Source organism: Centruroides vittatus, unplaced genomic scaffold, assembly GCF_030686945.1.
Source record: "Centruroides vittatus isolate TY-2023 unplaced genomic scaffold, ASM3068694v2 contig_1112, whole genome shotgun sequence".
In the NCBI taxonomy this organism is placed as follows: Eukaryota; Metazoa; Arthropoda; class Arachnida; order Scorpiones; family Buthidae; genus Centruroides; species Centruroides vittatus.
In genome coordinates this window covers 1,932,889-1,960,237 of record NW_027120714.1, presented here as the reverse complement: position 1 = coordinate 1,960,237, position 27,349 = coordinate 1,932,889, and the positions used below count along the sequence as shown (strand labels likewise).

Genomic DNA, 27,349 nt, shown 5'->3' with positions numbered 1-27,349 from the left:
TTTCAAACTAAATTATTTTATTTCAATAAAACTTTATCATAAAACAATTTGTTTTTTCTTTACAATATTTTTCAAAATCAAAGTTGAAGTAACTTTAATTCTTCCAATAATTCATTTTCCTTCTTTATTTTCTCCAACTAAAATAAAATTTTAAAATATTAATAAGAGTGTACTAAATACATAAAATTATTCACAACCACTCTACTAATTGATTCCGCTTTATTAATTTTTAATTTATTCTTAAAATAAAGAAAATATTTTTTGTATAATGTTTTAATTGATAAAAATATTCAGTTAGATTTACCTATGGTATACAAAATGGCAACTGGTCTCTGTTTCCAGCAAACAGAAAAAAGGAAACAGTGGGGACGCACGTTCTAACCTAACCTAACCTATTCTAATAATTTGGTTAGTAAAAATTATAGTAATTTATTAATTTGTTAGATTAGGTTAGAACATGTGTCCCGTTTCCTTTCTTCTGTTTGCTGGAATCCGAGACAAGCCGCCATTTTGTAAACCATAGGTAAATCTAGCCAAATATTCAATAGATTAGAAACAAAAAACAAATAAAAAGAATTTTAAATATTTATATAAACTATTACCGTATTTTACGGACTATAAGACGCTATGGACTATAAGATGCACCTTAATTTTTAAACAATTTTTAAAATAGAAATACCTATAAGACGCTACGGACTATAAGACACACCTGAATTTTGGAGACAATTTTTCAAAGAAAAAAGTGCGTCTTATAGTCCGTAAAATACGGTATATAATATTAAGGAGATACTTGATATCACCATTTCATAATTTAGATAGCAAATATTGATTCTTGATGTCAATGATAAAAAATTCAGAGGGGGGAAAGCTTACCCATTAGAAATGTAATTATATGCAACAGGTCAATAACCTGGGTAAGCTTTCACCTCCTACAAATGTAGTCTGTTCAAGGCTGTCTTTAAAGTTGAAACATTTCATCATCATTTGAAAATACAACCTTATACCCTTGCTTTTATGATGTAATCAGTTTCTAGAAAATGGTCAGTCAACCATTATAAATCAAACTCCAGTTTCCTATAGTTCTGCGTCATTGATGATTTTATTTCCAGAAATAAGTTTTGAACTATATACATTAGACTACAGAAGGACAGTAATGCAAAAACCTGGAATTCCATAAAACTGGAATAGAAAATTTGTCATATAAAGCAAGCAGTCAAAGTATGAGAGTTGTGTGAGACCGCGGATTTTAGCGGAAAAATTTGGGTAAACAAAAGAAACCTTTCATTTTTTTGTATGAAAATATTGCAAACAATTACCAATAGAAGAAAACTCCTCACAGAGAAATGGAGCAGAGGTCTCCAGTAACTATCAACAGTTAGGTGGGAAAGTTGACACTTAGCCGTCAAGAATTTGCAAGTCATCGTCAACAATCGACCGCTTCCCACACTAACACTATAAAAGCTTGTGCCACTGGAAACTTAGCGTGCTTGCATGGGAAGTTGTTTCTATACTTGTGTCCATCTCCATGCCCAGGAATGGAATCCCATTGGAGAAGACCTTCAGCGACTCTTCCATATCATCGGCGACCACCACACTCCAGCCATAGCATTGGCGACTATATCATCCAATCTCACACCAAGAGGTATCTTGTTAGGACCTTTGTAAACTCTCTCTCTCCCCGCAGCAACATTAGGCTTAATGCATAGCCGTTGCATATAGTGCGTTCAAGCGTATGTTAACCGCATTTAATCTCATAGTTTATCGTAGAATAGTTTGTAATAATCACCTTTGTAGTTTATTCTAGTTATTCAATAAATGTTTTATTTGTTAACCTGTCTCCTGTCAATCCAAGATGCCTGTCGACTTACCGACGCACCTCCCCACTCACTTTTTGCCCTCCTAGCCATCCAACGACAAAGAGATCGGGTTTTGCCAACCCGTGCAGTGTAAGTGGTCAGCGAGGATTAACCCCTGACCCTCTGCTTATCTCACAGTTGTAAAAAGCAAGTAGTTGGAGAACAAGTGGTCATAGAGGAATTACATAACCTCCCATGACTATTCATTCTACAATATTCTGATAAATAGTTTTGCAAAAGGATGAATCAAAATCTTCAGTTATAAATATCTTTTTCTATCAAATTTCATTTTTTAAACATGATTTTGAGATCAGTTTTTCAAAATAACAATAATGTATTGGCGTGATTATTATTATAAACAATTACTATATATAAAACAATTGAGTAACTGTAATTACAGAATAATATGGCTAATTTAAAAATTTAATAATTTTGCAAAAAAAAAATATAAAATATATTTAAATAATAATGGTAATATCTATTTCAAACTAACCTGATTTAATTCGAGTGGTTTTCCAAGTCTCTGCTGTTCTTTTAACTTAGAAATTTGATCTAATTTCTACAAAAAATAAATTTTATATTTGAAATATTTATAAATTATTTAAATAAAAATTAAATAATCATTACAACTTTTCTATGTACAAACTAACAATTTTACAACAATAAATATAGCCTGGTCATGTTTAATCTTCAAATGTAAGTACCGTATTTAATGTAATAAACAGCACACTAGAAGAGTCGCAGCTCCCATATATTTATACAATTTTCTTTTTTATAAACTTGGTACATACTTATGCATAAGTAATACCTTTGTAAGTTTGCTGACTATCATGTAATGTAATATACACAAAAATTGTAAGTGTAACTTGTAACTTAAAAAGGGTGAAACTGTAAGCTAAAGGTATGCTTGTATGAACAAAATTTCAAAGTGTCCTAATGATATCTACACAATCTGTAAAGAATTATAACAATTCAAATCAACTTTGACACAAAATCCTTTATTACAGAACACTAATATCTAATTGCATAGCTACTCAGCCAACTTCATCTTGAAATGTATGGATACTGTAATCAATAATACACATGGCTTGACCAGTAAATATTTGGAATAATTTTATTTCAAATAAATGCAACAACATTGCTCAAACTGTATGACACCTTGTACTATAAGAAGTTTATACTTCCTATAGTAATTTCTCACTTTGTTATTGAAAATGGCATCCAAATTGTTAACAGCTGGTCAAGAATAGTGAATTGTAATAAGTTTCTCATCAAGGAAAGTTCCAGCAGCATGAAAATTCATCAGTCTTTTGGTATTGTTTGGAAATACCACTGTAGCCTGCATTTGAATGGTAGAGTAGCTTCTGCAGTGGCCACGAAGACATTGAAAATAATCTCTGGCCAGACCAACCTATAAATGTCATCACTAATATTGAAGAGATGATTTTGAATGATAACTGAGTAATGATAAATAAAGTGCATTCTCTACTGATATCAGTAAAAGTTCTGTGGACATTCATTTACCATGTATAAGAAAAGATGTCTTGTTGTGAAATAATGCAGTCACATAAAATGCAAGTTTTTCTCAAATGGACTGGAAAGTATTGTCTCATCCTTTCTGCAGTCCAGACTTGTCAGCAACAAACATCAATCATCTGTTGGTCCCCTAAAGAAATATCTTAATAGAGAAAGTTTGCAGATGATGATAAGGTGATTGTTGCAGTGCTTCAATGGATCAACCAAATGAATTATATGCTGGTGGAATACAAAAGCTAATAAACCAATTAAAACTTCCTGGAAGTGGCAAGGAATTATACTGGAAAATAGTGTCTTCAATTTCTTTCTACTGTATATGTATTTGTAAAGCAATAAAATCAATCTGAACATTTACTGGACCACCCTCTGTCTAGTATACACCAGTTACAAATTCTAATATAAGTTGTTTCTTTTCCATTCTTCAAAATTAATTACAACTACTAATATAATAAATTACATGACAATTTTTATAATAAAAATGTATAACTAAAGCCTACTACCTGAAAACTAATTTATTATAATAATTAAATCAATTACATAAAGGATATTGAGCTGTAATTTGAAAAAATTGTAGACCTATAAATTCTCACTGTTGTCCATCTGTCTCTGTCTTTCCTTAATCTCAAGAACAGAGTAAGATAAATGAAAGATGAGACCAGATATGGAAACCTTAGGGGTTGGAGGCCCCAATTAACTATATATGAACTTCTGACGTAAACTGGAACTCATGTTATTTCAATTCAAAACTTTCCCTCGAAAGAAGTTAATAGATGACCCGTATGACGCTATTGTTAAATGAAAAGTATGATGTACAGGGGCAAGATATCACAGTACTAATTTGAGGTGAAAAGCATATATATTGTGACAATGTTACAAATAATTGCCCATTTGTTATTAATACTGTTTGTCAAAGTTATGAAATTTGTACAAAATAACAGAAACATTGCAATAATAAATAATTCTGCTTCTACTAGAAAATTTCTATCTGAACTAAGTTCAGATAGAAATTTACATAACTCTACAAGTAAATAAGAACCAAACAATTGACTCTAGTATTCACCCCAATAAATATTATCCACATTAAAATTTTTTCTGAATTTTTTTTAATACTTATTATACTCTGTTCTAGCAATTTTCTGCTGGATATATGCCGTCGATGGTTAACTGCATGCAAGTATGATTGACCATAAATTTAAGCAGAATTTTGTTTTACACAATACCTCCTGACGTGCAACTCCCATATAAAACAAGACCATACTATATTTATTTATTCTTGACAGCATTATTGTATAATTTTAAATGTTATCTTAATAAGATTTGATAAAAAAAACCTTTGAAAGATTCTTGATCTTTTTATTTTTTTCTGGATCCTCACTAAATACATTTTCAATGGAAGGATGAATTATGCTGTCGGCTACTTTTTCTTCTTTTTCATCATCGTCAACAGTTTCTCCCTAAACAGAATATTTTACAAAAATTTTAATGAAGTATTTATTCCAGTTTAACCCTACCAAAATATTTGATGTTTCTCTTACATATATTTTATAAAATGATTACAATGTTATTTCACTCTGAACTTCTCCACAGTCTATATATTAATATTCTTTGCCATTCACAATGGATATGTTTATAGTAAAGATTTCACATAGGGTACATTTATTTAAAAAAGTGAGTGCTTATACCTTTTCTTGTTCTTTCTTTGCTTTTTTAGCTTGCTTCTTTTTCTTGTTTTTTAGAGCAGATTTTGATAAACCTAAAGATATTAATAATACAATATAGCATTTTCAAATAGTCATAATTCAATATAGCATTTAAAATTAATTATGTTAGTATGATAATAATTAAAACAAAAAAAAAATCTATGTTGACTAGATGGTTGAAGCAATTCAGGCATCTTTGGAGACTACAATTGAATCCAGGCCCTATATATTCTGTCTGTAATGAAATTATATACATATATATATAATTTCATTACAGACAGAATTTTCTTTTCTTCTCTACAAATTAATATGATATTAAATATTATATCTCTGATATTAAATAAATATAGAGATGATATAATACTTTAAACAATTTGATACATAGCCACAGTCACCACACTGTGACTCTTCTAGCTCCTTATTGCAGCTCCTGTATAGTGATACATTTATTAGTATAGCTATAAAATTCTTTTGCATAAACTTGAGACATGCTACTTACATGTATGTAATATTGTGTAACTATACAGGAACTTCAATAAGAGTCTAAAAGAGCTGCATGAACTTTGCAAGCTGAAGTTTGGCCACCATGGTTATATAGTATAAAAATAGATAAAAGAACAAAGATTAATCAATGCCTTATATATACTGTATATTTAAAAGTTTAATATCAATAATTTAAATTATTCTAAAGAATAAATGTATTGTAAAATATGAAAACTCAAATGTCTTAAAGGTTTCTTATGAAATGTAAGTAGTTTAAAATAAAGTTTTACATGATTTATTCTAAGAAGATGGATTTGTGGAATGTGAAAGTATTTAATTATAAGATAATGTTTTTCAATCAATCATCAATACAAACTAAAAATAAATAATAAACTTGATAACTTTAATTATTACCTTCAATTGGAATATTAATTTTGGGCTTTAAATCCGAGGGAGGTTCATAATCTTCACGCAACTTAATAGTGGAAGGTTGTCCCCTGGCAGCTGGAGGTCGATACACTTGTTTTGAAGCTATAAATCCATATTAATAACAATAAAATTTCTGCATGAATTAAAATCATTATTAAAAAAAATTTATTATGATATTTTGTAAGATATGTAAAATTACTAACCTTCAGGCTGTGACGATTGTATGCCATGAACGGGTTGTAGAGTGAGTGTTTTCTTTGGGAAAGTACCGGGAGGAAATGGTTGCCAACATAAATCCCACATTTCAGAACCAATATCACACATTAATTCATGTAATAAACTTCCAGTATAGTGCCATATTTTATACCTACAAATATTTTTAATTATTAAAAGAATTATGATTTTAATCAGTAATAATAAGCAAAATAAAATGTCTTCACAAACTCTGCAAATATGAGTAAGTTTATTAATACAGTGCCCTCATTTGCTAAGTTGCTTTGGCGTCTCATTTTAAATATAGTATTGCATTTAATTAACTGGACTACATAAATTAACATATATTATTGATATCTAACTTTGGGCAGTCATTTCATTTAGTAGTGCAAGCTTTACTTAAAGACTTTTACAAATATTTAAATTGAGTCTTCCAAAAAGAATGCTACGATTTTAAATTATTATAATTATTTTACTTATTATCCAAGAATGCTGTAACTAAACTATCAAAGATTTGCATTTACCCATTACGATTTCTCAATGCGTGCACCTCTATCACATGGCAATCATCAACTGACACTCAAATTCTTCATACACTTGATATGTCATATCTGTTGTTACTTCTCCCACAGCAGCAACAATTCTAAAGCTCCTGCTGATTACTTACATTGCACAGTGATGAGCAATTCCGACTTTGCAAACTGCAGAACACAAAATACTTTCGGTGTTGCAAAGTCACCATTTTTGTTTACAGTGCTTCCTAGAAGTAGTAGACGATGAGATGTGACATTAGCTGACTGGGTGGAAAGATGTCACGACAATCAAGCGATCAATACCGTTGTGTGGGAGTCGAAAGACTCACTGAGACAGGTTTTCCATCTTAAAACCGTTTAATAAAAATAGAAGTTTCTTACAACTTTCTTCAAAGATTGGACAAAACCCAACTCTGGGAGCAAATAAAAGGTTCTCTTTTCTTCTTTTGGTTGACGATTCAATGTTTGTTAGGAAGTTCTCTCAATCCCTCAACGACGTACATTTCGGTGGATGGCCCCGGGGCATGCAGCACAGTTTCAAATCGCAGGTTCAGGAGAAGGATGAATCTAGTAGAAACACGATGTCTCTAGGAACAACGGTAAGTTCGGGCGTCAACTAGTTTGTTGCTGTTGGTTCTCTCGGTGGCAAATCCTGATGGCGTGGACCAACAATCAGAAACCAAGAACTCAGAATTCTTTGAAACGCTCAGTTTTATTAGCTTTTCCTCCAAAGTCATCTCCCCATTGGTCTCTCATTGTCACCTGGTGACAATTCGAAACCCGATGGAGGATGTGAGAAAGGTCAATGTCGCAACTGAATACGACTCCTCTCCAGCCGCGTTTTTCTCAACTTTGACCTTTTCTATTGTTTAAATAGTTTTAAAAAAACTTCCATTGTTCAATCGAGACATTAAATTCCTCCTAGTCACGTCTGAAAAGGAGATTTTTAATTTCTCAATTGATGTACTACATTTGGACCTCCCAGTCGACCCCCGTTTGGGTCCTCACAGAGACATTTGGATGCAGAACAGTTACTCTATCAATTGGCACATTTTGCATACTTATCAGATATTAACATAATTACACTAACTTAAAATGGCAGCATTCATTTTGGAAGGCCCTGTATTTATCAAAGCAACAAAAATAAAACAAATTATAGATTTTAGCAAAAATTACAATGATAAAGTGCATAATGTTTAATTTTAATAATTTTATAAAATTGTACAAGTTTTTGATGAGAAAATTAATAAAAATTGATTATAAAAATAACGTTTAATTTTCGTCGGATGGATAAATATATTTTTTACAAACAAGAGACAAGTCGCTCCAAAATTTATTAGACGATCACCATTTACACTGATGTTCCAGAACAATTTTATAGACAGCCGGACCTTCCTTTTTAGGCTACTCAACTGCCTACTCTTTAAGAAGTTCCTTTAAAAAACACAGAAATACCAATAAAGTTAAAAAATCTTTAAAATTGGTATGGTAATCTTACGACATCTTTAGGTCATCCTTATCCCGTCGAGATCTCGGCTCCTTTTATCCACTGAGAATTAGCACTGTTTAATAAAATTGTTCTGGAACATCAGTGTAAATGGTGATCGTCTAATAAATTTTGGAGTGACTTGTCTCTTGTTTGTATAAAAATAACATTAAAATAAGCAATTTGAAACGATAAAGTTTTATACCCATTTCCGATTCTTATTCGAGGAGCTACCGTTCCAGTCAATATGTGCTCACCATCAGGGCACCAGGACAAAAAAGTAGTATCACTTGCGCTTATTGTGACAATTTTCTGACCGGCTCGACTCCAAACTTCCACATTTCCTCTCAAATTGCCAAAACCAGCAAGAATTAGCAGTAAACATTAACATTAAAGAAAATAACTTATAAGCATTTTTCTAAGTACAGAAAATTATTTAAATTAAAAATTAATATATTAATAAATTCACTGTAGATTTTAAATTATTCTTCAATTAATTTCTTGTGAAAATTTTTTAAATGTAATGATCATCCTGGTTATTTACTAGTTTTTAATAGTTTTATTAATGAAATATAATATTAATTTAAAAAAAAGGATAATTTTAGAAATTTTAGCTTTTATAGATTTTCAATTAATGCTTTCATTTTTTTAACTACAGTAGAGAGTCGTTTATCTGAATCAATTGGGGACTGGGATTGTTCAGATAAGTGATTTGTTCGGATAACCGATTATGTACGAAAAAATATTTTAACCTGACTGATGTTCAAATTTTTCTTCGTCGCGTCGCTTCGTGTTAAATTTTCATTGATTTTAAGCCTAACGAAAATTTTTATAATAATAATCGAGGCTATTGTATCGTTAAAAATTATTTCTTTATTTTGTACAAACAAAATAAATATATTGAAAAATATAAAAACATAAAAATTATACTTTAGAAGTAAATCTAGTATTAAAAAAGTTTGATTCAGCACGACACAGTCCGACTGGAAAGCGTTCGGATAACCGGGGTTCGGATAAACGACACACTACTGTAATTTGTTTTAATTGATGATAATTGTAAAATCAATTTAAACTATTTAACATTGATCATATAAATTTGCAATACTAATCACACACAAAATTATTACATATTCTTTTATATATCACTGCCGAAGACTTTTTTTCCTTCATTTTTACTCTCTCCACTCTATGGGTACTAAGAGGGTCTTTTCTCTATCCAGTCATGGATTTGAGGCACCATTATGGGCCTGCCCACAATAAAGATGGACTGGGTGATGCCAAAAGGAGCTCGATATCTCAATATATTCAGAATGGATCACTCGTGAAAAATTTGTGGAAAGTTGTAACCCATAGCATAAGCTTCACTTTAGAAAGTTAATTATTCTTAAAACTATTTTCAATAATGTTTGATTTTATTTATTATACATAATTAGACAAAAAAAAAGGATATTATGTCCGTGTGGATTATAATAAACGGCATTTCTAGGTCCAGTACCGAAATCATAAACCGGTTCACATTTCTTATTGAATATTGTAGCTTTTGCTGGCATAGCTAACATTCTGTTAAGGAATAGCATCTAAAAGTTAATTTTTTAAAATCTAATTAATTAGTACTGAATACAAATTACATATAACAAAAATTCTATACACCTTAAAACTTTCATAAATGTTTAATTAACAAACATTTTCCACCATTTTAAAAGGTTAAATTCATCTAATCTCAACATTAGATGAAGACACATAGAAGTTTTGTTGCGATTTTAGTACCAGTTTGCACTGTTATAATTACAAATTATGTATACAGTTGACTCCAAATAATTCAAATTCTGATAAGTTGAATTTCTCACTAAGTCACATTTCATTTTGGTCTGGACGTGATTCCCATAAACTCACTATATGTTATATTTCTGTCTACTTGAAATCGAGAGTTATATCATGCCTAATTTTGCATACTTTTAGCTATATTTTTAAGGGAAATGAAGACAATTATATATACCTGAAAGCATATTCCATACATCATCAAAAAAGAAATAATGGATGTCAATGTTAAACTCATTTAACATATTTCTCAGTAATGCTACAAATATTTCATTTTCTTTATGTATTTACATTTGGTCAGTTCATTAAGAGTTGAGAATATCTCAACTTTTGCCAAACACCTATTCATTTGACCAATCAACTTCTAAAAACTGGTGTTTAAAATCTCTAACTAATCACATCCTAATTTAGTTTGTATTACGCAGTATGGCGCAGACAATATTTCATTTAGTTTGTTCATAGTGGGTCATATGACAACGTAAGTGAAGCTTAACAGTCATTCCTAAAGAATTACCGTATTTTACGGACTATAAGACGCACCTTAATTTTTAAGCAATTTAAAAAAAAAAAAAAATACCTATAAGACGCTACGGACTATAAGACGCACCTGAATTTTGGAAGCAATTTTTCGAAGAAAAAAGTGTGTCTTATAGTCCGTAAAATACGGTATTATTCCAATTTTAAACAAAGACTTTGAAATTTTTAGCATTATTTCATAATATTCAAATACTTAAGAAATATTTCATCTAAAAATGACATAACATCAATGCATGTCTTTTTTGTACCATATGAATAAATTCCAAAAAACTAAAAACAAATTTTGATTAATTGATATGAAAAACTTCTTAATTATAAAAATAAATATATATTTATATTTAAACTTAAAGGATACATCCATACACGACACAAAATTCATTACTTAATGGACTCCATTCTATTGAATATATAGGTCCATCTTTCACTAGAAAATAACTTAATTTCAGGTATAATTTATTAAAAGGCACAGAAAAATATTAATTGCATTAAATATATAAATTCCACTTCCATACAACATTGTCTGGAGAACTGTAATGATGTGTAAATGGACTTTATAGATAGAATATGGCATGTAATGTAACAGTACAATTTATATATAAGTATATCCTATGATAACTCATGAAACCTCATTCACTTGAAACACTGTTTTACCAAAGTTCACATTTTTATTATCTTACAAGGGAAAGTCACAACATGTGTCATCACAGTTTTCAATGATACAATGCTCAATAAAAGTTTGTACCAAGGATTATCCTTGGTACAAACTTTTATTGAGCAAAGGAAAAAAACACACTTCTCAAACATTTTCAAAATTATCATAGCTAAGAAATTCATTGTTTATGAATGTGTCTTGTGAAATTTTTCAGTGAAGATTCTGTATCTTGGTGGCAGCATTTCTAAATGATAATCACTACATTACAGGTTTGTGTTTCTATGAGTAAACTTTTTTAAATCAGTGTAATTTTTACATTAAAAAATTGTAAACTACACAGGTTTATTGGGCTGCAATTTGAAAAAATTGCAGACGAATAAATTCTCACTGCTGCCCATCTGTCTGTCCTTACTTAATCTCAAGAATGGAGTTAGATAGATGAAAGCCGAGACCAGATATGGAAAGCTTAGTGGCCAATTAACTATATACAAATTTTTATGTAAGTTTGTATTTAAAATTTTTGCATTATTTCAATGCAAAAATTTTCCCCCAAAATAAGTTAGATGACTGGCATGACTCTATTGCTAACAGGAAAAGTATGACATATGGGGGCAAGACACTACTAATTTAACGCTATCTAATAACATGTTAAAGTTTTAATGAGGTCCACATACTTTTGTCGGCAACTAAAAGGCAGAACTATAACTAAAATATCACTACAGTATTATATAATCAGATTTGCAATAATAGGTTCATTGCCTAGTAAAGTAGCTTTAATATAGCTGGGGATAAGCAAGCCAATGACAGTTCATGTCAGTGGCTTGCTTATCCAGCTGTATTAAAACCATTTTGCTATGAAATGTGCCAAATGCTTAAATGAAACAATTCTTACATAATTTAATCATAGATGAATCACCATTCGTTGACATAAAATACAAAGCTTGTTCTCCATAGTAAGAAGCTCCCGATTTATCCACATCTGTACTTGCCATTACTACTATGCTATCACCTATAAAGCATTTTGAAATTAATATATTTTTAAAACATTTCAAGTAATACAAATGACAGGCATAAAATTAATTTTTCTTATGTACTTTATTTGATGATCTGTTTTAAACAACTATTAATATATAATGGATTCAACGTATTTTACAGTCAAAATAACCATTTTAGTACTAGTTTTCTTTTTTTACATTAATCGTCTATTTTCTTTTTGATAATGTTTTCTTTCTTTTTTTAATTTTATTAAAGAAAATTATATAATATAGTTTTCAAAAATAGAAAAAACAACACACAGATGACATGTTCTAAATGCCAATCTTTAAAAATTCAAACTATACTTTAAAAATATATACACATTTTCAACTGACCCAACAACAGCTGATATTTTTAAAGCAATTTACTAAATTTAAAACTCAAATTTATCTTTCTATTGATAACCAAACACACCAACAACTGCCGTAAATGATCGGGCTAAATTTAGCCCAATCATTTATGGCAGTTGTTGGTGTGTTTGCTTTGGATATCGGGTTTCAGTTGATGTATGTTTCTTTCTATTGATACTTTATTTTTCATAATTTAAGATTTCATACTACAGTGCAGACTTGTTTTATGGGTGTGTCAGCAGTTACTGTGTAAAACAAAATTCCACATAAATTTATGTTCCCCAGGGCAATCACTAAACAATTGTATAACCATTTACAATTAACAAATGGGTAATTAAAATGTATTTTAAATGTTTTTACTTATGTTTTACTATAATGAATAACATTTTAGTCCAACATTTCTAAATATACAGAGCAGAATTTCATTATAACGTACCGAGTACTACACTCAAAAAATACATTCAAACCAGGGTATTTACTTATTTATGCTTAAATTGTCCTAGTAATAAATTAAGTCCTAGTTGACAATTTAAGCATAAATACATAAGTTAAGGACACAAAGGCATAAAAGTTGAGTCAGGGTATTTACTATTCTATCCAATAATTATGCATGTTAAAGCATGTATAACACACATTATTGACAACCTGTTTGCAATGTCCATTATTAAAACTACTACAATTGCAAATATTAAACAGTTACTAACCATAAGCACATCATCACAAAAATACATTACCTAGAAACATCAGCAAAATAATTAATTTGGAATTATAATTAACAACATAGACAATACTCATGTTCTGTTTGGTTTCTAATAAAAATTAAAATATTAAAATGAATAAGCAAATTCATAGATTATTATATTAAATATAATACCTGAATTGTTCCAATAATAATCTACGAAATCTGATTTATAGAAACTTTTCCTAGCAATTACGGAACTGTTGCCTTCAAAATTGGGATATCGATGCAACGTCACAAACGACGGCTGTCCCTATAAAAAACAAAATGCTAAAATGATTTCAAAAGTTTGAATTAATACTAAATCTTTTATTTAATTAATTTATTTATTATATCACAAATAGGAAAAGTCCAAAGACAAATGATTTCCTCCCCTAAACCAACATAATATCCCAAACATAAATAATATATCAAAATTTAAAACAATGTTTACGAATTATAAAGCATAATTTTACAAAAATTTTTACATAGCAAATGATCAAAGCGAAGTGCATGTACAGTACTATATTAATCAAACTATGAGCTGTATAATAAAAGGATGATCTATGATATATATTTAAGTGAAAAAAACAGACATAAAATACATAAGTTATAGGTACGTCTAGAAGGAACTCTGAAGTGCAACCAATCAGGTTCGAAACCCTAGGTTTGATCACAGCCAAACCTCAGGTTTCGAACTTAATTTGTTCCTAAAAGTTTTTCAAAACCAAAACAAATTTTCATATAAGAAATAATGTAAAATGCTTTAATCCAATCTGGATCCCCAAAACAAAACCATTTGTTTTTTTACCTTTGCTTATGCTGTATTTCTTGCATAAAATTCCTATAAAAGGAAATATATTATTATTTTATATCTATATCTTGTGTGTGTGTGTGTGTGTGTGTGTATAATAAAAGCAAAATGTCCTGATGTCCTGTTATTGCAAATCAAGACTAACACTTTACAAAGAAGTGCTATAAATAGAGACTCAACTTTGCCTGCATGAAATATAACCAAATCAAGTACTTTATCCACACTTTCCGAAATATTATGTTTCAATTGATTTGATTTAAATTTATTTTTATTTTCAATTTTGGTGTATAAGCCAGTTTTAATTATTATTTTACTATTATTACTTTTAATTAACTGACTACCTCATACCTCATATTATTAAATATTAACATAATAATATACAATATGATAATAATAAATTTTTGTCATTTAATTTAACTTAAGTATATTTAAACACAAATTCTTGAATTCCATTTATATTATGTGATTGTCTATTAATACAGTTTTTATTAATTAATTTGGAGTTTGATTTGACTGCCTTGCATGCCAAAAAAGGAAATAGTATCTTTCCCACATGCACATTGAAATGTAACTTAAATAGAAACGTCATCGACAATTCATATTGTGATGTGAGGTGATCCTGACGCCACTAACTTCTAAACCAATAGTCCTGTCATTAATTGGTTGGGTTGTTGACTTTCTTTAACACAGGAAGCATAGGAAGCCTAGGTTGTCAACAGAACTGACGACCTAGGCAGAACCGGCCACCTAGGTCGTTGACCATAAGTGGCCGGTTCTGCCAAGTAGCTCGTTTGGCGACTAGGGCAAATTTAGGCTTCAAAATTTTGTTCATAACCCAAATTGTTCAAAAAGCAAGGCGTTCGAAACCGAGGTTTGACTGTATTTAAAAAAGTAAGCAATTAAAATATTTAATTCTTTCATTAAGAATGGGGGAACCTAATCTAACCCTGGTAATGTTTGGCAAGCAACAACTGAGAAAAATTTTTAAGTTATTCTCTATTTAACTTATTGATGATAAACAATATTTAGATGAAATCTGGTGGCAACACTGGTAGTACTTCCAGCTACAAGGCATAGCAGATTTGTTGGTGTGGCTGCAGAGGTTAATCTGTTTTCATGAAAGATGGTGCATCATTTGGATGTATCATCCAAATTGGAAATTTGTTTCTTGTTGGCAAAAAAGGTGTAACCCCATTAAAATTCAATACTAGTTGAGAGAAGTTTATGGTGAGAAAGCTTTTGCATGACAATCCCACACCTCGTTCAGCAGGAATCACAAAGGCTCTACTAGAAAAATTCAAACGGACTGTACTCCTCACAGTGTAGATTTTGCGCCTCATGATTTCAATGTGTTCGGCCCCACGAAAAAGGACCTTTCAAACTGCCGACTTGAGTCCGATGAAGATGAAGGTTTCACAAATGCAACATAAGAACGGCTAGCGTATGTTGGATGGGAATACTTCCAAGAAGGAATAGAAAAACTCATGTCCTCACTATAATAAATGTTCAAATAAAAAATTTCTTACTTTAACTCCTGGTGTATATGATGCTACGTGATAAGGTGCAGATCCAGGTGATAAAGTAAATGAAGAAACTTTCTGAGCAAACATTTTCTTAGTTATTTTATCTAAAAAAAATTTTTTAAAAAATACATTTTTAATATTGTATTTAAAACTGAGAAAATTTCAATGTTATAATAAATTATAAATAACATAACAATAAAAAAAAATCGATTTGACTTCTCCATACCAAATTTATTGTCTTCAAAAAAATGAATTTCGTTGCTTACATTTCTAGCACAAAGTTCTTCGTTATCTGACCACTGAGGTTTCCTAAAATAATTTAATATTTTAAGCTCAATATTATGCAATTATACTGTGTATATAAATACAGGATGTCTGGGCTAGAAGTATCCATAAGTAATGTTTTCTTATAATGCTATTTTTCCAAAATAAAGCACAGCCAATAGGAAAATCACTCCAAAATTTGTTAATGTCAGTAGTGTGCACACATCACCAGTAGTTTAACGCATGCAAAAATGACAAACAGCTTTGCTTCAGTCAAGATGTAGATTTATCAGAAGTGCAGTACATTTTATGGTTAGTTAAATTTAAATCAGTTTGTGTGTCACAGTGGTGTCACAAAGGAAACAGAATGTTAATCCTCGCATCCAAATTCATTCTTCAGTGAACTAACGTGGCAATTAACGGAAAAACAAATGCATAATCGCCACATAATTTACATCAAGGAGAGCACGTAAGCTAATGTGTATCAATCAAAAATAAAGACATTAATTTTCTCAAAGTAAAAAACTCCATAGTGATGAGATATGATATCTGGATGTAACTTCTTTGGACTTTTTTGCAAGGAGCTTTATTAAAGATTGTGTGCACTAGAAAAAGCTAGTGATCTGGATGATTTGAAACAGTATATCATTGTATCAGTTGCTCTATCATCATTGCTTTAAACTAGACAAAATCTCGAATATCATTTTGACATCTGTCAAACTACAAAAGACCTATCAAAAGGTGCTCACATTTAACTTCACTAACCTTCTTAACAACTTGAAATACAAAAAATCATTTTAATAAACATTATAGATGCTGAAATGTGTGTGTGAATTTTTAGATATTTCTAGTTCAGACACTCTGTATGGTACATATGTATATTAAAGATTTGCAAACATTTTAATTGTTTAAAATTCAACACCATACACAATTATTGTACAATGATTTGTAAACTAACACCACACATTTCACTCTTAAATACCTTAAAATTAGATCATACAAAATCTTGTAAAATGATACATTATTCAAAAAATATAAAATACAACTTCTGGGAAAGTTGCAACTTGTCAAAAAACAACAGATTATAGCAAAAAAAATTAATATTTTATCACAAATTTTAGTGCACTCATAGCATTTCCTCATTCATCTTCTTTATGAGTAACTAAAACTGTGAATCTTGGTATACATCTATGATTCAAAGTACTGAAAATTCACAAATATTACATATTTAAACTTTAAAATACTTACCAATTTGATTGCTTTTTTTGAATAAATGAATGTAATAATTTTTCTTCTTTAACGGTCCAAATATCAAGATTCGGGTTTCCATGCGGCAGTTCTTTTGACGCTTGAAAACATTTGTTTAATTAGTTTTTTCGAAAAATCATTTCTATATCCTAAATATTTTAAATTATAAAAAAAAATTTATGTAAATAATATGAAAATTTTTAAAAAATTTGTATTTTGGTATTCTCTTGACTTAAACCGAAAGGAAATCAATTAAGGATAACATTCGACATTTGCTTAGTTTATTCGACCAAGCAAATTTATCCACGATTAAATTTAATTAATATTAACTGTTTAAGGAGTAAAATACTATATTTCTGCTGTTATAAGTGAAAATTAATGCCAAATGATCGATGGATTAGATTAGGATAATACAGGTACTCCTCACTTTATGACCGAGTTCCGTTCCGACAACTATGTCGTTAAGCAAATTGGTCGATAAGTGAGGAGCTTGCACCAGGAATATAGGATCGTTGTAAAATTATGCAAATTATGCAACAAACTTCAAATTTATTCATAAAAAGACTATTATAGTATGCTATTAGCCTATTATAGTACTGTAAGACAATTATAGTACGCTTAGTGCGCATGTCACCATTTGCCACTGATCGACACTCAAGCTAAGAAAGGGGATTCCCCGAATTGCAGGTCGAAACTTGATTGGTCGGTAAGCAGATAGGTCGTAAAGTGAGGAGTACCTGTAAACATTTTAAGACAATTAGTTTTTAACTAACATTGTAATACCAAAGCCAACCACTGCTTTGCTATTATAATGTATTGGGTTTTAGTAGAGTTGTTTGTTTATATATATGCCTCGCGGGGTATACGATGGCGGTTGAATGCCTTATGAGGGAGTTTACAGTACGAGGGCATTTGATGCGTCCCCAGCCAGCACTGTAGTAACCAACAATGGTTATAGTGTAATGTTATATATAATAGAAGATGAGATCAAACCGAAGGTCCAGGTAGAGTAATTGGCAACACATCCACACGGTAAGTGGGAGTTGCAGGTTCGAGTCCCGCTCCGGGCCAATTCTTTTCTTCCAGTAAATCTAAATTATTTAATTAAAATTATTAAGAAATGATGCCTAATGCCTCCCTCTAGTATCAAATTGTTTGGTAATTTATTAATATTATAGCTGTTAATTATCCCGATAGCAGACGGTAGTGGTTGGCTTGGTTCTAACATTGGGTTTGAAGATAGTATAAAAAATGTGTTTGGTTTTTTCTATTAATCCTTATAGCAAAATTTTTAAATAATGTTACAATTTAAAATGACCATTTTCTTACCTGTATATGATTCCCATAATGCTATAAAATTTCCTTGTGGCGAAAAATGAATACAAGACGTCCTGGGTTTATTAACGGTAAACTTTACGTTACAGGATGGAATTGATGCAATATATACACTACAAAAAATTTTTTTAATTAAAAATATAAGTTAATATTAATATAAAACTATCAACTTTTAACTTTCGTTTAGGCATTATTAGCAAGTATGACCTTTGCAAATGTCATTCACTACAAAAATTGGAATGAAGAATAACTGTTTATACAACTAAAAATGGGTTTGCTAATTAAATAGTTATTATTTTGTTTTAATAAAATAACAAAAAATAAAAATGTCAAAATGTTATTTTAAACTCTTTCCACCCTGTGAACTCTAAGATGGTCTTTTTTCTATTTTGATTTAACTTGTATCAACAAGTGATACAAGGGCCAACATGCAACATGCATCCAATGGGCACTTTTAATTTGGGTGATGTAATCCCATTCAAACATTGAATTCCATATGAACAAATCTGAAATGCTCCTTCCATTTTTCTGATGGATTTCCTGTAGAAGGCCTTTGGTGTAGGCCAAAAATGTTTGAAGAGCTTTGCTTCTGTTCTGCTGAGTTGACATTTAGGTTTATTGAGACATCGAGTGTAAATATGACCTAAAAATCCAGAAATTTAAAATTTGTGACCGATTCATCTAGGCTGAGGCTTTAGTTACGGTTTAATAGATATAAAAAGGTTTTAATATGTGTATGTAGACAGCCATATGGCCTAGTGGTTAAGGTAGCAACTTACTACTCTGGAGACCCAGATCAGATCTAGACAGGGTTGAAAAATCTCAAGTAATTTCTTGAGTGACAGTCCATTCACATATGTTGGGCCCTGCCCCTCACCATCCAGTTGGCCTGGCCAACCATAATGGACTTGCTAAAAAGGCCCTCCTAGTGACCGCAAGGCAGAAAGAGTTACTTACACACACACACACACACACACACACTTCTTTATGTAATTGAAAACAAAGATAATTATAAATTCAATTTAATCCAATGGATTTCCTGAAAATTAGAGCATGCAGGCTTAAACATATGTAACATTACAACTAGTGATGGGACGATAAAATTTCTCTTGATTCCAATTCTTTTGAATACTTTCTAAAGTTTATTTTAATTTAGAAAATTAACAATTTACATTGTGAGCACAATACATTAATTAATTAATAAACATCAAGCTTAAGAATGGAAAACGATTTGGAAATCCAGAATTGATCTTTTGAAAGAAACCTGAAAATTCTCCATTTATACGTGGATACGCATGCTTTTATTGTGTACTACAAAATGAATTTGTAATTTTATTTCAGATAAAAGTTATTATTTCAACACTATTCCCAAAGAAATTAGCTGTAATTTCTTTTTATTCAACAAACTATCCCATTGCATCAGGCAGGGTCACCATCTTTAGAAACTGCTTCATTGGCCATTGTCATGACCGGGGGAGGGGAAAGTAAATGAGAAGATGCACTTTTTCCACGATTTTTGCAATGGAGATGTCTTGTAAATAATTTAACTCCAACGTATTTAATACCAAATGAAGTTTGGCAAACGACGCAGCAAGCCGAACGAATATCGTCGTTACAAGATAACAAATTTTTTAAAGTCAAATTTTAAAACTAAAAACGGCATTAAACTTAGCGTGAATAAGTATTTTTACTCAGAAACATGCGGATCGCATTTGAAAATTTAACATATTACAGAATCGTCTGTGAATTACCACAAAAACTTTTATAATTATAATGAGAAATTCAGTTTTTATCATTATAAGTAAATATACTAAATATTAAAAACAATTTTAAAATAACATTTTTCAATTAAAATATAATTTTGATTCAAAAAATGCAGGCAAAATTAAATAAATAAAAATTATAGAAAGTAATAATGACGACTCTGGCCTTTACCCGATACCAAAACTAAAAATAAAATCAAATCAATCGAAAATTAAAACAATATTTTTAAAAACCATTTAAAAGTTGTTTTGAAATTTTCAATTGTAAATCAAATTAATTTTAAAATTTATGTTATTTGTGTGTGGCGGTGATGGAACATTTTGCTTTTAATATTTATATAGATATACAGAATACAGATTGCCGGTCAAGCCGGCCAAATGGCAACCATAAAGTCGCCATATCTTCCCTAAAACGGGGGCAGTTAGAACTGACTGAGTGCAATCTATGGTCACTCTGACTACACGAAAGAAAACACCACGACGGTCTTCATCCCGTGTATGGGCCATTGCATACTTATTGGAAATTTAATTGTTAATATCGTAATTTAGAAAATTTTTAATTTTCGACTGAAACAAAAATTAATTTTCTTATAAAATATGGAAGAATCGTTTTTAAGAATCGGAAATCCTTACAAGATTTTCTCGATTCCTTGAAAATGTCCGATTTTTCTGATTCCCAATTCCGATTAATCGTCCCATCACTAATCACAACTTGATTTTTACACTGGATTCTATTCTTCTGCAACGAGAAGTACTGTAGCATACTTCAGGTAAACTATGACACAATTTATATTTTTAAACTTCAAATCTAGATGGAATGTAAGTAATATTTCACGTTAAAGAAAATATCCGATCTTTTGAGCAACAGGCATACGTTAGCAACAAAATAGTTGCTCGGGTTTATTTTTCAAAAAAAGTTGCACTATTTATCAAGATGGAGAACCTAATTGACAAATAGCGTGACAATCCATATTGAATTTTTAAATTATTGGTTTATTATTATTAAAATCATGAACATTTTTTTCTTGTTTTGTTATTTTAAATACTTCTTTTCTATTTAATTAGTAAAGAATTTTAATCGATTTACAAGTAAAATACAGTAGACCCCCCCTATAACACGGGTTTATATAACACGGCAAAAAAATTGCGATCATGTTCATATAACACACTAAAAGAGACTTGTATAACACGGTAAAATATCATTGCCGACCCGTGTTGCCACAGGATTAGTCGAATCTGGACCAGTAGTGGATATTGTACGAACCGTTGAGTTTAAACGAGCACTGTACCTACTAGAAAACATTTATTATTCAATGGCCATAAAAATTATATTTTTATTAATGATGTCTCCCCCAAAATTCAGTGAATTTTTCACAGAAAAATAACTTATCTGAAAACACACGCCCACCGTTCAATGAGCCGCTCCGCGACGAAAACAAGCTTAAGCAATGGCGTCGTCAAACGGTGCACACTCAATAAGTAATCCTACAATTTTTTGTTTATAGCATAGTTTATATGGATTATTCCCAAAAACTTATACTGATTTGGAAATGTTGAGTCAAATTAGTCTAGAATTGGTTAATTTTATGGAAGAAAACCTTTGAAATAGCCGTAGCCCCTAACTGCACACGTGCCGGGTTGTGAGTAGCTCATGTGACTCATACAACACGGATTCATATAGCACGGAACGTATCTACCATGTTATAGGGGGGGTCTACTGTAATTTTAAAGAAAGTTTTTCCATAAATCATCATCTATACAAATTCAACTAAAATAATTATGTATTCTTTCGGTCTAAATATTTTAAAATATTCAGACTTTAATCAGTTAAGAGCTTACCGAAAGCTCTACAATTTCAAATATTTCAAACTTAAAATAAAATGAATTAAAAGTAAATTTTAAAGTGCATTAATTGGAAGCTCTTCCATCCCCATAACAGCATGCACAACAATTTGTTTAAACTAATATGTCTACATCATGTTATGCATACTGTTGTGTCCAATAGAATTAACATTCCTTTTATTTTAAAAATTGTGTTCTAATTATGATCTTGAGTCAAATTTACTAAGTTAAAACCCGATGACGATCATTTAAGACGGTTGAAAATGTTCGTTTGCCTGTTTTTTGCCGTTGGATTTTTGGTGTTAGTGTGTATACAGTAGAACCCCTCTAATCCGTCACCTTTGGGACTGGGGATACGGTCGGAATGCAAAAAAGATCGGATTATCAGAAAAAGTAAAATAAACAATCTTCCAACTCAAGAATGACTGTATTGTTCCCTACAGTAAAAACATTGCAATGAATCACACAAAAGCTGTTATTATTAATGAAAAAGAGCAATACTGTATGTATTTACTACATACTGTACACTGTAACGAACACAGAAGAACGCGACGGGCAGTGAGTCACCGACGAGTCGGGAAAAGTTTTCTCGACTTCGACCACGGTTGAATTAACTGGAGCGACGAACTAGCCGAGGGCAAACTAGAGGAGTTCTACTGTATTACATTTTATTTTCTCATAAAAATTGATGATCTATCAAAACCGTAACAAATTCCAAAATTACAATTAAAGGTTAATGTGAGCTTAGGTATACAAAATGGCGGTGCTTCTGGTAATCTCGATGGCAAGTGTCTTTACAAAAGAAATGTAGATGGCGCTGATAGTAATGATGCCTTCGTATGCAAATATCCATCAAAAAATTCCGTTCGGGAAACACGAGGAATAATGTGCATTTCGAATTTTGGTTATGATGTAGACGGATTAAGCACATTGTTAATTTTTTAAAAGTGTCTGTGTTTTTTTAAACTTTGTACAAATTGTAGTCTTTGTACAAATTGTAGTACAACTTGAAGTCTAAAGTTATCGAGGAAGAAAGTTTGTCAATGATAATTAACATGTTAAACGTGTCCTTAATGTGTTTAATGTGCATTAAATGTCATAAAAGTGTATTGAAGGTGTGTTAACTTTGTGTAAGAGAAGTAAAAATTTTGTAAAAAGTTTGTGTGAGGTTCAAATGTGCATTTAAAGTGTGTAAATGTGTGTTAAACATGTTAAATTTGTCATAACCAAGGATATGTAATAGTGATTTCCGACCTCGAAAGACAACATGAACGACACATGGAAGGCTAGGTGGCCGTGGATCGCAAGGTGCCACCCTCTATGGAGACGCTGCCTATCGTGGATGAAAAGGTGAGAGATGTGAATCATAAGACTGTAGTTCTTAAGAGGAGTAAAATTTATGTACAATACAGGCAAATTTGTTCGAACCACTAATGTATAGAATTCTCGTAATTCACTTCGTCCATGCATCGACTGAATCTAGGTAGTATGATGACACTTTTATTTTTTGTTTCTGGTCAAAGAGTAGGAAAAGTAACCAAAAGCAGGGAAAAAGTAAGTAGCAAATTTATGTTTTAAAAATGTTTTAGTTTTAAAAAAGTTTAAATATAGGCGCGTTTAGGTTATTGTCGACAGTTGCCATCTTGTTTGCACATTTGCGTGTGCAAACAAGATGGCGACCGGAAGCGCCGCCATTTTGTATACCTAGGCTCACATTAACACAGTTAAAATATAGTCTTACAATATTCATTATAAATAAATAAAATTAATGAAAATTCTTACACTCTTCCATCATTCCAGGCGAGGAATTTTCCATCTCTGCTAAATGTCATTTCCCGACATTTAGTAGCACATCTAAAATATAAACTTTTTTTTAGTAAATTGGATCAATGACGACAAAATTACATAGATTTGAAATATAAACAAAGACTTACATCTTTATTGTAACCTTTTATAAAGAAAGCTATTTATTTGGTATCATTATTATTGTCAATATGATATAAATCTAGCCTTGATCAGGTATTTAGAACAAAATACAATATAAAAATTAAAAAAATGAAAAGAGCATACAATGACAATAATATTAATGTTCATATAATATAATTATATTAAAAAAATTTTCCCATAACAGTGGCAAAACTGAATAAAACCAACCATTAACTGATTTTATGACTTATTTTTAAATAAACATACAAAATCCAGATAAGTTATTTAGTTTTTTTTTTAATTTAAATATTTTATTTAATAATAAAATGCCTGTTTGTATTAAAGATGTAAGTATAATACACAAACAGACACTATTAATGTACTTAGTTTACAAAGTTTCTTTATCTTTTTGAATAAAAATAATTTAAGGCGACAGTTAAAAATTCTTTTTTTTCAATATGGTTGTGTATGAAGTACTATATTTAACTTTATAGTCTTTTTACATACACCAAGTGATGATTATTAAAGTATCCGCTGTTCGACACTGTCTACAGATATATTTAACAGTCCAAATGCAACCAAATCTGGCATGCTGCCATTTTAAAACATGCAAAAAAAGATTCCCGTAAAAAAAAAAATTAGTCTCAAAATGAACCACTCTGGCACTGCAAGCTTTTATTTGCACAAGACATTCATGCTATACAAAGACTGTAGTGATGCAGGAAATACTGCTTAATGTATTTCCTATTCTAGAAGTGTAAAACCCAAAGGTATTAGCAAGGTTGAGGCCGAAGTTTTAAACGCGAAAACGTGTACGTCGGACATTGAGCACCGCTTTCCTATAGAGAGGTTTCAAGGTCGCATGTCACGTGATAAAACACACGTTTGCTCCGCCCATTCGCCATTTTTGTGGTAGTTTTCGCTCGCTTAGCTTGCACGTGGTCTGTTATTCGACGTCTTTTTTTAGTTTAAACGTACAAAAATACTGCAGTTCTATTATCATGGATTAAGTTAAAAAAGATTCTTTTCTTGTGGGCTATTCTAGCGGTCTAACAGGACGAGATGCAGCTCTGTACGAAGAGAAAATTTCGTTATTTCAAGGCGATCCATACGAAGCCAGTTTATCAGACTTCGTCGTAGATCAAGAGTTGTGGCCGAAAGTAGAATTTGGTGACATTATAAACTATTTGGTTTTGACAACAAATTTCTACACCCTGTCACAAATGAAAGCTTATAAATCTTTAGAGGCCCATAACTATTTAACAAGTGGCTGGGTTTCTCCTGATATAAAAGTAAAAGTAATGAATAACAGCGAAGTAATATTGCTTGGAAAGATATGTTTTCTTTTGTTTGTTTAAACTCGTGTTTTTACGTATTTCTTAACTAAGAATTTTTGTCTGAAAGTAAAAGTCTAATTAAAAACAGCTGTGGAAATTTTTTAATTCAAATTGTTCAGTACCTTTATTTTCTAGTTGAAACTAGCATATAATAAGCCTACTTGCTTTTAGTTTTAACGTGTAATGTTTATAAGTTTGCACTAGCTAAAGCCTGAAATTACATTAGTTATTCGTTTATAAATGCACTATACCTAACTAAATTAATATAAGCAAATCAGTAAACTCTTTTAGGTTTTAAAATATAACTTAGTGTTTATTAACGTAAATATTGAAATGAAATGTTTCTGACAAACTCTTGTATTGATATTCACTTTATTCGTAACGAAATTTTTCCGGTTAATTCTCGAGAGCCATGCAGTTTGCCTTCGTCGTGAAAGCTCCTCAGTTTGGGATCCTTGATGACAAATAATGCCGGGAATTTTAAAAAATGATGTTCCTTTGTTCTTGAGTGAACTAGCATTACACCCAATTACACAACAAATCACCATAGTGATATTCGCGACGAAAAAAAACAACACAAGAACTCCAGTTAAAGCGCACGTGAACACACACAAAACGTAAACAAGTCACAAAGAGTCACAAAGATGGCGCTGGACAATTGCGCATGCTCATGACGTCACTCGTGATGTCGACATGAAACCTCTCTATAAGCCTAGAAAGTGACAATGGTGTTTGAAAGTCAGTGGACAATGCCTCAATGTCCAAGAACGCCATTGTCAAACTTCGGGATACACGAAAGCGGCGCTCAACGTTGACATAACACGTTTTCACATTTAAAACTTCGGTCCAACCTCGCATTTGTTCCAAATGGCCAACTCTATTTGATCCTGTGATACATCTTGCATACAATGATTCTCTCTCTCTAGGCTGCCAAATTGCAAAACATTTCATGGTTTTGGTCTCCCATCTCATATTAACTTTTTAATAATTATAATTTTAATTAATTAATTTAAATAATTTAGACCTAATGGAAGAAAAAATCGTAGTGACAGGGCAATAGAGAGCACGGTGCGCGATCTTTGCCATAATGCGGTTTGCGCGCGCAATTTTCGTACGTGCGTTAATCAAGCCGAATAGCTTGGTCGAATATTCGGCCATTCGGCCACGCTCCTAGCCGAATATTCTGGTATTCAGCTGAGGCCGAATATACTTTCGTTACATCACTAATTTCATATTAACTTAAGTAGTGTTCCGCTAAAGAAAATTGCTCACAAAAGTGTTCCGCATCTAGAAAAGATTGGGAACCACTGATCTAGAGAGATATTTAGCAGACAAAATGTAACCCAATTTAGTACAGTGATATTTCAGGATACGTGGAAGACATATCTGTAAAAAAATTAATACCAAAACTCACCACTATGGTGTTTTAGACAATTAAAAAGTGTAGTTTTATCAAGGAAATGTTGCAAATTTGGCAGCCTAGAGAGAGAGAATCACATTGTATGCAAGAAGTATCACAGAGGATCAAATAGAGTTGGCCATTTTGAACAATAGCGAGGTTTGAGGCCGAAGTTTTAAATGTGAAAACGTCGTATGTCAGACGTTGAGCGGCGCTTTCGTGTAATCGCCAGGAGTTTGACAATGGCGTTTGGAACATTGAGCTTGATCGTCCGACTGACTTTTCCAAACACCATTGTCAAATTTCTAGGCTTAATAGAGAGGTTTCATGTCGACGATCACGAGTGACGTCATGAGCATGCGCAATTGTCCAGCGCCATCTTTGTGACTCTTTGTGACTTGTTTACGTTTTGTGTGTGTTCACGTGCGCTTTAACTGGAGTTCTTGTGTTGTTTTTTTTCGTCGCGAATATCACTATGGTGATTTGTTGTGTAATTGGGTGTAATGCTAGTTCACTCAAGAACAAAGGAACATCATTTTTTAAAATTCCCGG

The 27,349-nt window shown here is 31.2% G+C and overlaps 1 protein-coding gene across 1 annotated transcript; it reads right to left on the bottom strand.

The window, feature by feature from the left end:
• Window positions 1–23,985, bottom strand: LOC136977160 (eukaryotic translation initiation factor 2A-like). Its single transcript, XM_067272601.1, has 16 exons — window positions 23,918–23,985; window positions 18,525–18,643; window positions 17,196–17,295; window positions 15,910–15,992; window positions 15,687–15,787; window positions 13,503–13,620; window positions 12,136–12,252; window positions 10,947–11,015; window positions 9,687–9,788; window positions 8,442–8,613; window positions 6,208–6,371; window positions 5,990–6,106; window positions 5,075–5,145; window positions 4,724–4,846; window positions 2,350–2,415; window positions 1–137 (listed from the first exon to the last, which is right to left on the bottom strand). The coding sequence occupies exons 1-16, from the start codon at window positions 23,965–23,967 to the stop codon at window positions 78–80; spliced, it is 1,632 nt and encodes a 543-aa protein (XP_067128702.1). The 5' UTR covers window positions 23,968–23,985; the 3' UTR covers window positions 1–77.
• Between the last annotated feature and the right edge of the window lie 3,364 nt (window positions 23,986–27,349).

Bases quoted from the DNA above. Each gene is read 5' to 3' on its own strand.
- LOC136977160 (XM_067272601.1), bottom strand. From the start codon at position 23,967: ATGACATTTAGCAGAGATGGAAAATTCCTCGCCTGGAATGATGGAAGA. The intron at 4,847-5,074 runs GTATAAGCACTC...TATTCTGTTTAG, and splicing joins CAAAGAAAGAACAAGAAAAG to GGAGAAACTGTTGACGATGA. The intron at 138-2,349 runs GTTAGTTTGAAA...ATTTTATTTTAG, and splicing joins AACCACTCGAATTAAATCAG to TTGGAGAAAATAAAGAAGGA.